The following is a 12,931-nucleotide window of genomic DNA, read 5'->3' as shown; positions in this document are numbered from 1 at the left end:
ACAGATGCTGTTTAATATATGTGGTGAAGATGCACAGACAGTGGTGCTGTGTTCAATTAAAACGATAATGGAATTGGGACCTCAAGCTGCTGGTCATATCTCCATGAATACTATCAATGTGCAACATATTTATCTTGTCAGGACTGATGAGGTGAATTAAGGTTGTAGGCTATTGTCTTCCATTTCAATCAATAATGAGGACTATGAAATAAAATATCACAATGACATTTTTAGAGACAATTTATTGAGGATTTACAACAACTTTTGGGTTGCAAGATTTTGAAAAATCTCTAACTGGCCACTGAAAGCAAGTACCCTATCAAAACCAAGTACAACTGCAGAATTGATGGATTAAACGACTCTAATATTGATTTATTAAGGCTTCAAGCTGAACATTTACCATTAAGGACAGTTGAACACCAAAGAACATTTTCATAAAGCCAAAGGTTCTTAATGTGTTTAAGGTGCTTAATAAGCCTAGAACAAAACCCATCATTTAACCAAGTTTAAACCATAACGCTTCATAAAGGTGTTTAATTTAGTAGTACTGTGTAGGAGCATTGTCAATCATTCATCATGATATATAACCTGTGATAAGCCTGCAGTCATTACTCAATGGTGAATGACAAGACAAGACAAGAGGTGAGATAAAAACATAAAAGAAAGGAAGAAGAAAAGGAAAAGAAAAGAAAACCGTCTTTGATTTGGGTTTTTTTATGAAGAGAAGTGAGAGCCACAGTTGACCAGCACAAAAGAAAGGAGAAACTGTGACACAGCAGACATTGCTGTAATGAGGCGGCCGCTGGTCTGGCACTGGTTATAAATACGAATCATGGTGCAGAGCCCTCGTGTCTAAGGGGCCACCTCGGAGGAAAGGAAAAAGGAAATGATTTATTGGAATAAAAGCAAAGATCTGGAAAAGTAGGATGTGAGAAAGTCTTAGAAGAGAACAAAGTCCTTTTTCATGGTTTTAAATGAGATGCAGAGACAGTGGAAGAGGTGTCTCTTTATTGTTATATCAATAATGTATATCAGTGCTTCAGCAACTTATGATTGACTGATTGATTCAAAACTGATTCATGGTGAAATGAGACGACTCAGAGCTGCTATGAGAGGGAATCAGTCTGCATCTGATTTGGAGAGATTTTTATTCTTCATGTTTAAAGCCTGCAGCTGAAAGCTCTGAAAGCTATAAGTGGACTTCCAAGCTTGGAATTTCTTTCTGATCTCCATTCTCAAGTTTGTTTTGTGAAATGTTGTGCTTAGATTCAACAAAGGCTGCTGTGTTTGGTTGGCATGGAGGCTTCTGAGCAGCCTGTCTTGCAGCTGACATAATGCCTTGTTGACTCCAGACACTGATTAACTTACACTCTTGAGCTGCCACACACACACTCAAGAAAAAAGCTTCCAAATACACACATATCCAAAGCCTGACAGGCACGTACTGGAAAACACACACACACACACACACACACACACACACACACACACACACACACACACACACACACACACACACACACACACACACACACACACACACACACACACACACACACACACACACACACACACACACAAACACATAATGAGAGGCTGAAGAGAGGGGGGTGGCCTCTGGTTGGTTCTGAGGTGACAGCCATGGTAATTTTCTGTGGCAGATCTCTGATGCGAAGGGAAACGCTTCATTACAGCTTCAGTGCAGCCTCAAGATCTGTGAAACAAACACAGTTAGAAAAATAATGACAGGAAATAGAAAAAGTGGAACTGTATGGTGGCAAGAGGCATGGTACTTTAAAACTATGTGGGTCTTAATGTTTCTGTAATGGCTCTGATAAGTGATTGTTTGTGATTGAAGACAAAAGGGTGTTTTGCTGCCACCTGATGGACATATTGGAAAGGTGACAGCAGTCCTTCAACCTAGATTGCCTATCCAATAATCAAAAACTGTGTTGATGTATGGTGTTTATTTTGAACATCACTTTAAATCACATTTTAAATAAGCGTAATGTTTAAATAAACCTGATATTTCCCAGATTTTATGAATGTTTTTTTTTTCTTTATAATGTCTACATTAGTTTACGCTTTGACAATATTGTCCTTGTTACATTCATACCAATAAACCATAATGAATTGAAAATTTGTCATCATACTAATTCATAATTATACTTTATGTTTGTTGAAATCAAATTTTAATTTCAAACTTCTTTCTTGTTTTCTTTTTGTTTGTCTGTGTTATATTAACTATATTATTAGCCTCTGCGTTTCTGTATGCAATGCAGACGGAGCATCTGATTGCTGTTGTTAAATCAGCTGAATAAAGGCTCTTTGACAAGCGGATTGAGTGACAACATGAGGTCGAGCTCTCCTGCGAGGTTATTCAGCGGGTGTAAAGTTACGAGCGGACAGGACACACCTCTAGAGGGAGTTCCCGGGGAGATGGAAACGAGGAGCTGATCACTTCTGCAGCAGAGAAGTCAGCAGCCCTTTCACTCTGAGCTGAGCGTTGGTCCGAGCCTGCGGCTGTGCGTCTCTCCAGCAGCAGTAGCCGTGTCACGGGAGGGAAATGCCCGGGATGGGCAACTCTTTACGCGCGGCTGCCCTCCTGGCTTTCGTGGTACTTTCTATTCTGGTGTCACTCTTGATTAGCAGCGTGCAGCAGTTTGGAGCAGGAATATATCACTTTTCCAATGCAACTGTTGCTGGTGATGAGGAGGAATTCGCATCGCTCCGCGGGGCGTTGATATACCAACTTAACGAGAGGCGCAAAGAAATCATTCCGCTGCTTTTTCTTGATGGTTATGAAAACGGGGAAAGTTTTTACCAACGTGATCAAATACAAGAGTCCTATTTGGATTACAGTCTGTGGAATGAGATCATGCATGGCTCCAGGAAAGCGCATATGGATGAAATGGATTGCCAGTCTCTGGTGGACATGCAGGCGGTGGAGGTCCTCGGGTCTGGATACACTAAACTGGTTGTCAAAGTGAATCTTGCTGGAGGTCAGCCTGTTGCGTTAAAACTCGTCAATGAGCAGGGGATCGACATGGGGAAATGTGTGGAGGATTTTAAAGACCCTCAAGGCTGCCGCGAACTTGTTTCTTACAAGTTGAAGAAAGAAATAGTCCTGTTGCAGAGGCTGCAGCATCCTAACGTCATCAAGGTAAACTGCTCCCTCTGTCCTCATGTGCTTACATTTCAAGAAAACACGTTTGTATTCCCCTACGCATTTAAGAATGATGTCCAAATACCAAAGAAACATTATAGACAAGAACTTGTAATGCATTATAGACTTCTGGTCACTATTAACCACTGGTGCTGAGGCTGGAATATATTTAAGATTTTCCATATTCCATGTGCCCCTTCTCAAATTTTCCTTTGTCTCAAACAGAGTGAGCTGGGTGAAAGGCCACACTGGCTCTGCAGGAACCTTCCCATGTAATGAAATTAAATTCACTGACCCTCTTCTGACCTCTGGGTCCAGTTTGGCAAGAGCAGACAATGTGCCTCTGTCCCCTCTCTGCAATCCCTGGTTGCATCTGAAACCCCCACAGAGTTTATTCACTCAAGCCATTACAGCCCAATTTAGGCATAGTTTGAATTAAACGGACAAGTTTGCTTCTCTAGCAGTCGTGTGACAGCGGTTTGTCCAACAGCTCATGAATAGATTAAGTTAAAGTGTACAGGGCACATTCCCCTCTAGGCTAATATGATTTTACTGTCACAAGCTGCAGAGAGCACGGTTGGCAGAACATCATGTCCTCTCACTTTTCACCTCTACGGTGGGAACGTTTAGACGCTTTAGCCTGCTGCTTCACCTATTTTCTGCAGTGTTCACTGTGACTAACTTACAGTTATTCGTAACTTCCACAGCTCAAAGGTCACTGTGCAGGAGATGCTGGAGAAAGAAGAGGAGAGGGGGGAAGAGTCACAGTCATCCTGGAGCAGGGGAATCCTCTCCAGATGATCCAGCTGCTGCAGAGTCCCTGGGAGGACAGATTCAGGGTAAGATCCTGCTTTCAGCTGTTCGATGCGCATGGTCTTGTCATTTATCCTTTTCACTACACTGCACACTAGGGAGTTGAAATTCTGCCTTGCACATATTTTAAACGTTATGGATGTGCAGGCTTTCCCTCCTCTTGGCAGTAGAGGTGGAGGTTGAGAGATGAGAGAGGCGGACATTCGAAACTCCTGAAGGTCTGACATCTGTCCCTCAGTGTATTTGATCAGGCCCTGCCTGGAATGGAGATGGGTCCTGGAGTTAATCCACTGCAGGCTAGGAATGTCATGTCATGCCTCACACACACACACACACACACACACACACACACACACACACACACACACACACACACACACACACACACACACACACACACACACACACACACACACACACACACACACACAGTTTTAGTCAACCCCCATCACAGGTATGCTCACAGTGGGAGTCAACAGAGGTTGAATTTACACTCCAGGGATCCGAGTGTGTGTGTTTGTGTATGGCTGTATTGAAAGAGAGAGATTTTTGTTTATTAGCTAAATTCAAAAATGGAAAATACGACGGGAAATTAGAATGCAAAGTCAAATGATGAGTACATAGAAATACAATTGGACACTGACAGTAAACAATAGAGGTGCTGAAACAACTTGATAGAAAAAATATATTCAAAAGTAAAACAAGAAATTAAAACAACAAACACGAAAATCAGGTAAACATATCAGGACAACGAAGGAGAAGGATAAAACATTTTAAAAAACGTAGGACTTGAGATGTAGATGTTAACAGTTTTCAACTTTTTTTTATGTTGGACATAAATTTCAAAATAAAAAACAAAACAAGTATTTGGAATACATGTACGCAGGGAACGGGTCCGTACATGCCTTTCCACTTGTGTGAATATGATATTTACTCAAAATAATCAAAAAATAAACAGAGAAAGGAAAGAATGGATGCCGGGTCATGCATGCTTTGTTTTTCAGATTAGCAAAAGTAACAGCACGGTCTGCAAGTATCATCCCAACTATGGGCCTCATTTTGCTACATCACCCAAATAGCCGTTCATAATACCCCCCCGGAGCTGCACGGCCTCTTTCAGCTACATTGCATCTGCGCTGGCTACAGTAATCCGGGGGTGTTCGGTTTCAGCCAGCCCTGTTATTACAGTTCTTCGATCCCACCAAGTGACGTCCAAGAGACCCTGAGCATTACCTTACACTGCAGCTATGTTTGTAGTGTGACAGAATCATTTCATGCTCTGGCAGTGCGTGGCTAATGCCTTTATGTTGCCCTTAGTATTCTGCTTATTTTCTCTTTCTGTTTTATTGTAGGATTTAAAGAGTACTATAAAAGCAGTCTCAGGAAATGGCTTGCAAATGTGGCTGCAGAAACATCTTAAAACGAATAGCGCAGTGTTTTTCTGAGAGGGTTTTTATATTTCACCATTTTTAGCAATATAGTAAACTTAATTACATTGTCCAATGGTTAACCTTTTTTAGGAAAATAACAAGTCAGTGTTCAGCTTGACCACCATGAACTGTTTTGGGTATCCAAGCATTTTATTAAAGGATTTTATTTGACAACAAGTGGCACGAAGTTGGAGGGAAGCCTGTACCCACTCATTTCTGTTAAAACACAAAAACTAAAACAGGGCTCAGAGTATGCCTGAGAGTAACTAATGTTTTCATCATTGATTAAATTGTGTTTTCTTTTTTATTAAATAATCATTTAAATCCTTATTTAAAGCATAAATGCAACATATAAAATCCCTCATTTCCGGTTTTCCATTAGAATTACTGATTATCTTTTCCTGGTTTGAAGTTAAACTGAATTATTTTGCGTGAAGAGCCCAAGATGACATATTTAAAATATCTTTTTTGTTTTTGACCTAACAACAAAACTCAAAAATAACCATTATATAACACTTAAATTAAATATGAGCAAATCCTCCCAATCCCATCATAGCATATGAGATCATTACATTTTTGGCATTTGCACGTTTCTTTGCACATAGACAGCTAGTCATCCATCTGATTTTAATCTCCTTCCAGGTGTGTCTGGACCTGGTTCGGCTCCTCCACTTCCTGTCCCAATCCCCTCTGGGCTCCGTGGCCCTGCTGGACTTTCAGCCCCGGCAGTTTGTAACCGTGTCCGGGGAGCTGAAGCTCACAGACCTGGACGACGCCAGCGCCGAGGAAACCTCCTGTCAGACAGACGCAGACTGCACCCTTCAGTTTCCACACAGAAATTTCACTCTGCCGTGTTCGGCACAGGGAGTCTGTGAGGGCTTGAATGAGAAGAGGAACATTTACAATGCCTATAGGTAAGAAAAGTGACACGTTTACGACATAATAGACTTGTGATGGAAGGATGTAGCAGCAGCTACATGGATGATTGTTTAAATATCATTGTCTTGATGAAGACATACAGCTGGAAATGTGAGGTTTGATAAAGGAGGTGCGGTAAATAAATTGGTAGTTTCAGTGGGAAAAAAAGCAGTATCTTCTGTTTAAAAACAGACAGCTTTATGGACTGTTTGTTTTAACACTGGTGTGAGACATGTCATGTTCTGTGCTATGTGATGGGGCTTGTCTGTCTGTCTGACTGAGTTGTCTTTGCCTGGCCTCAGGTATTTCTTCACCTACCTGCTGCCTCACCAGGCCCCGCCTGGCTTTACACACCTGGTAGACCACATCATGAACTCCACAGGTGAGGATAAGAGACGTCTTGACATGACAGCACGCTCACTATTGAAGATCAGAAAGCAAATCATTCCATTATTGCAGTCGTGTAATGACATGCCTCTGTATAAGTGCTTCTTTCTAATGAGCTTGACAAGATGCTTCATGACATGTAACAAGGTAGTGAAAACAATTTGTAATCTGTTGAGATCACACAACTCTGATAAGACAGGAAAAACGTAGTGAAGGGAAAAACAAATCATCCATGTTTGATAGTATGACTTTAAGCCTGTAGTCAGTTAGACATTTTATCAGATTTTAATGCATCTTGTGTGCCCAGGGGAGCTGAAAGCTGACATCAATCAAACGCTTGAAGCCTTTGAACACATCCTCCTGCTCTATAAGTCTGGCCTGCACCTGGATAACCTGCCTCCATCAATAATCAGAGGTAAGCGCTTGTGGAATGAAGGCTGCTTTTTATAAAGTACAGTGGGCCCTCTTGTAGACTCTTTTCCTTTCTTCTTGGAGAGAATGCTTGGCTCTTTTTATCCCCCCTTTTTAGGGAAAACTCAGACAGTCTACACCTCTGTTTTCATTTTGTATCTTTAGAAAAATGAAGGGGGGTTGTTCTGCGCTCTGGCTGTTTTGACAGGTTTATTACGCAGCTGGAATGAGAGGACAAGACCAACAAAGTGGGATTAATCCTGCATGTCTCTGGCTCAGAAAGCACAGTCGGCGTTCTTTTAAAAAAACAGTGCTGGGATTACATTGCCTTATTCTGTTCAGCCTTTCAGGATAGTGGATTGTTTTGGTACACCTTTTGTCTAACTTTCACATTTTTCCATAAGCAAACTAGTTAGCATGCCTTTTTCCTTCTCAGAATATTCACACAAAGTACTGTTTTTATACTCTTTAAGTCGTACTGCTATGCTTTCAGAATTAGCACTGAAAGTCCTTCACTTTTCTTCTCTTCAACTCGCCTCCACTCACTTCACCATGGCCCCCTCCTGCCGCTCCTCTCAGCTCTATGAAATATTAATAACAGAATGACTGGCTGCGTTCCTGTGGTGAGATTTTCCGTCCCCCAGATGCTGGACTGTTTATATAGCAGCGCTTTGTGAATTTAATCACAGATTCAAAGTAAAGAGGCCTGGGCGCTGAGGCTGACACCAGGAGGGAATGTTCTAGCTTAACAAGGAGGTGCCATGAGTCAACCCTGCTGCTGCAAAGTGTGTGTGATAAGACTCCAAAAAATGAGTGTGTGCATTATATTAAACAGGGTTGAAGGAAAATTCTGTTAATATTTTAAATGTACTTTAGTATAACCAAGTTTAGCTTAATTTACCTTGGTTGAGTTGTATTTATAGTTCAACATATTAGCCAATACATGTATTGACTGCATTGCCTAAACGTTAGATGAGAACATTAATATAACTCCCATACAGTATCGTATGTAGTATGTTAAATGCAGTTAGAAGGAACCAGGTCAGCTGCGTCTAGTCTTTGTTCTTAGCCGAGCTACCTAGCTGCTGGCATTAGCGTCCTATTCATACAGACTCAAACAGACATGAGATTACCATTAGTTTTCTAATTTATCTCTCCCTTTGTAGCAAACATTGATATTTCCCAAAATGTCAAACTGTTGCGCTATTGGATTAAACAACAAGAAGAGAGGAGGAAGGATGGTGCAATTGTGTGTTAAAAACACATTGGCTCATTTGATATTTCTGGGAGAGAGAAAAAAACGGAGAATTGCAGCCAAAGACCCAGCGAAGCTTGATAAAACAAGCCAAATAGCAACACATCTCATAGCAAGTGTGTATGTGCATGTGTGAGAAAGACTCTCATCAAGTCTTAATTTGAAATTGCTGACAGATGGAGACTCATTGGTAATGTGGATGTAACTTCTCGACAGCTGAGATCATTTGTGATTTGATGGAAGAGACCAAAATCTGGTCAAGACGTATTTAATTAAAAGTATGAATTTAGTTGGGTAAAAAAAGAGAGAATTCATTTAGGTCCTGCATTCATGAATAAATTCTTCGTATTACTTTCACTGCAAAGCTGTGTTCCTGTCCTTCATCCTAAACACAAAGAGCTTATATTCATACGTCTCTGTCTCCTCGACAGCTGGGGCCTGCCACCCTATAGCTCCCCAACAGGCCTCTTTTTTTCTCCCCTGAGAAGGATCCTCAAAACACTCCTTCTCCTTGTTCCCTTTGCTCAAACCCAGAAGGCAGATCCTCATGTCCTTTTCCTCAACAATACCCCCACACACACACCGGCTCCTGCCATTTAGGAAGGTTAACAGTTTGTAACAGGGTGCCTACTTCGTACAGACTCACAGGCTAGGCTTTTGTCCTGCTCTTGTGTGTGTGTGTGTGTGTGTGTGTGTGTGTGTGTGTGTGTGTGTGTGTGTGTGTGTGTGTGTGTGTGTGTGTGTGTGTGTGTGTGTGTGTGTGTGTGTGTGTGTGTGTGTGTGTGTGTGTGTGTGTGTGTGTGTGTGTGTGTGTGTGTGTGTGTGTGTGTGTGTGTGTGTGTGTGTGTGTGTGTGTGTGTGTGTGTGTGTGTGTGTGTGTGTGTGTGTGTGTGTGTGTCAGAGAGAGTGTGTGCGAGAGAGAGAGTGTACGCAGGCACATGTGTGCATGCTTCTTTCTCATGACTCCTGCTAATGTGTAGCAGATGATTTAAGGCCAGATCCACAAGAAGTCTGACTGAAAGAGTTATAATGATGAATGTGACACAAATGTTAGGCAGGAGGAAGGTCGAGTGAAGTGATTTTTCAGTGTGGAGCAACAGCTAGTTGGAAAAAAGTGCAAAAGGGTGTCAGATTTTTACAAAGGCCGTAATAGGCGCAGAAGGTTATGGGTTGGCATTAATATGTTTAACAAAAAAGAGAGTGCAACCATTCTACCTTAAGCTTTACTCATGGTTTTGTGGTTCATGCTTCTCAGCTGTGAGGAATTTCTGTTTTCTTTTGTGCTTGTGAAAATCTAAAGAAAAAGGCAGATATAATTGAAAGGAACATTTTAAAGCTTCTTGTTTCATGAATATGTACATGCATCAGACAGAAAATATTTTGAGCTACATTTCAGGGCTATAAGACTTTTAAAAATATTACTTAACATCTCTATATTGTGACCACTTCTTTTTAGTATTTTTACCATGGTAAAGCATATTCTTTCTTTTATGACAAAAAACACATCCTTCTGTTTTTACAAATTTGACATTTTTCTTTAAAATATAAGTGAATATAAAGGAATTTATGTTTTACCTTAAACCTGTCAATCATAACCATATTTATCCTGAGTCAGTGAAAGCCCTCTCCAAGATGCTGTATCTTCACCTTCAAGCAGTTTTTAGGGTTTCTTTTTCATGTTCTTATCTGTATTCTCCTCATTTGATGCTGCACAGTATTGGTTTCCCCAGAGGAACGATTAAACTTAAATCTTGTCCTTGGAGAGCACTTCAAAATCTTTTAGTAGCCTCATGTGTTAAAGTGACATCTTTTCCTCTGTGGTTAGATTACACCGTGATGCGAGGTATGGGGACCTCAGGAGACACGGAGTACCGCTGCTGGCCATCCTACAGCCAGCAGGGCTGTGTGCTGTCCGTCCACAGCGCCAGAGAGGCAGCGTACATCTGCAACTCCCACTCTCAGTGCAACAGCTTCACTCTGACTGGGCAGAAGACATGGACAGGTTAGTAAAGCCTCTGATGAACTCCTATATTATTTTCTCCTTTCTCGAAGTGTGTCAAATGTTATTTTTTTAATCACATTGTTAGTTACACATGTGTTCCACCTCACTTTAATGTGGAAAGTCATTACATGAACTTAATCATCCAAAAGCACAAAGTACTCTGTAACAATAATCATGTATAATTACCCACAGAATTACTTCTGACTAAGACTGCTGAGTAAACATATTCAGCTGCAGCTCTTTTAATCTGATGAAGCTTTTAAATGTTCATCAAGGACCTCAAGTCAAGACGTGTTACTTTATTGATGTTGCAGATGTGTTTAACATGCCACTTTTCCTCTTTTTTTGTTGTTTGTGCTCTGTAGGTCGCCTCCTGGCCTCTTTCAGGAGCAGCTTCAGTCATCTGGTGCCTGATGGGACATCAGAGGTGTATGTGAAGCAAACCAAAGGTCCTGAAACCTCCACAGTGTGACGCAAGGAACAAACAGAACGATCCTGTTTCATTGCAGCCACAGAGTGGGATGAGTAATAACTAGCGAAACATTGCGCTTAAGATGAGAACTGTGTTCTTCCTTGTGAACATGTTGAACGCTGCTCGGTTCTGTGGGTTAAAGGAGGAGCGTATAGAGGCCGGGCTGAAGAGGCGTTTGAAGTGAGGCAAGTGAATGTGATGTATTTATAGGGCTTCTGCTCAGTGACTGTTTGATCTGCCTGCCAGCTCACTGCCTCTGCCAACTATTTAAAGGGATTTCCCTTCAGGTACAATTAAGGAGGGAGAGCCCTGTGCACTCGACATGTTTTTTTTTTCCTACCTATATTTGCCATGTGTGTTGGCTTTCGTTGTGAGGCCGGGTCCCCATAGTAGGATTTTTAAGCCAAAGAGGTAATAAGAACAGCGGCTGCAGCTCAGCGTTTGAAGCCCGAGGACGAGAAAAGAAAACAAGCTCTTATACAAATACACTTTGATGTTAATGCGCTGAGGTTGCGGCTGTTTTTTCATGGTTCCCTGGCTTGGCTGCGCTGTGGTATGAGATGGCAACAACCATGTAAGCATTTCCACATCAACAATGAGCAAAGATGATTAAAACCATTCCAGATCAGTCTGTTTTTTTACATACTTTTTTAAACCTAGTTTATATTGCTTAGTTCATAAATATTTATGTGATCGAATTAAATGTAATTGTTCTTACATGATTGTGCATTATAGCTTATGTGCACCTTGTGGGTGAAACTTTTATTTTCAATGAAAAATTATTCACTTTTTTTTATACTTCACTTATTGTAATGTACAGTTTTACAATTTTGTAATTATATAAATGTTTTGTTTCTACTTTCTGCTGTTGTGTTCATTTGCATTTTTAATATATTTAGTCTACCTTTAACTAACAGCCTGTTGATTTCTCATTAGCACCTTTGTGTGTTAGTGTGTGTCAGCGGGGGTGGTGAAACTTGCATGTGTATACTGACCTGGTTTTGTGTGTTTTAAATCCTTTATCTGCTCGCGTGCCCCCACATCTACAATCTGTCTCCCATCTGAATGGGTGAGACTGCAAACCTACGGAGCTCCGCAGAGTTTGCACAATACCAGAGGAATGCATTCAAATGCCCCGTCATGCTGAGCTCATTATGAGGCTTAATTAATACATGTAAATTAGCTTACTTACCGTCCCTTTCTCATGTTGAGAGAGGGGGCATTACTGTAAGACAAAGGCAGTCATCAGGACAATCAGAGCCCAATCTGTGGTTTGCACACGAATGGGCTTGCCATCTGTGCCTGCCAGGAGGAGCCGGTTGAGGTTGAGATAAGGGCAGGATTGCAGGGTGGCAGTTTGAAGGATTTGTAAAGTTAGGACTTGTAGCAGGAACAGAGTCTGCTAGGAGAGAAAGAGCAGACCAAATACCAGTGATGACCTGATATGAGCCAGACTTTAGTAATACGGCATCCCCCCACCCATTACATGCTTCCTGTTGCTGTTAAAAGGGGGGAAACCAGAGAACAAATGTATAAATATATATATATATATTTAAAACATAAATACTTATTACAACAAAATAGAAATATGTTTGAATGTGGTGACTCCTTCAGCCATACAAACATCACTGACGTGAAAGGGCACGTCTTCTCTACAAATTACACTTTTATGACTGAGACACTGGAGGCCTCGGGGTCCTGTTTGCCTCATGTTGGCCCCTTGTTGTCTGGACAAAGCTGGCTGATTAGAGTCTGATTGTGGAGATAAGAAGTCTGAGTCAGATGAGATAAGAACAAACCAACTCACTGGACCAACACGGCAGGACTGACTAGAAGGACCGGTTGGATGTGGGGGAAATAATCCCACACAAGATGTGTGTGTTTTATCTATGCTAAATAGACTTTCAACCTCAGTGAATGAACTGCAGATAGCCAACAAACAATCAACATTGGATTTGTAAAAGGAATAGCTCTAGAATTAAGGCTTATTTGCTTCCTGCAGAGAGTTAGATGAGAACATTGATAGCTCTGTCATGTCTGTAGCTACTGATGAAGCCAAAAAGAGAGCCTTTTGGTT

General features: G+C 41.3%; 1 protein-coding gene across 1 annotated transcript; it reads left to right on the top strand.

The window, feature by feature from the left end:
• Positions 1 to 2,478: 2,478 nt before the first annotated feature.
• Positions 2,479 to 11,712, top strand: pkdccb (protein kinase domain containing, cytoplasmic b). Its single transcript, XM_063908422.1, has 7 exons — positions 2,479 to 3,163; positions 3,874 to 4,005; positions 6,052 to 6,323; positions 6,630 to 6,709; positions 7,022 to 7,129; positions 10,206 to 10,382; positions 10,748 to 11,712. Exons 1-7 carry the CDS (start codon positions 2,567 to 2,569, stop codon positions 10,852 to 10,854), a joined length of 1,473 nt encoding a protein of 490 aa, XP_063764492.1. The 5' UTR covers positions 2,479 to 2,566; the 3' UTR covers positions 10,855 to 11,712.
• Positions 11,713 to 12,931: the final 1,219 nt, after the last annotated feature.

Source organism: Eleginops maclovinus, chromosome 19, assembly GCF_036324505.1.
Source record: "Eleginops maclovinus isolate JMC-PN-2008 ecotype Puerto Natales chromosome 19, JC_Emac_rtc_rv5, whole genome shotgun sequence".
Classification (NCBI taxonomy): domain Eukaryota; kingdom Metazoa; phylum Chordata; class Actinopteri; order Perciformes; family Eleginopidae; genus Eleginops; species Eleginops maclovinus.
Note: the sequence above shows the minus strand (reverse complement) of the source record. Positions and strands in the feature narration are given on the sequence as shown.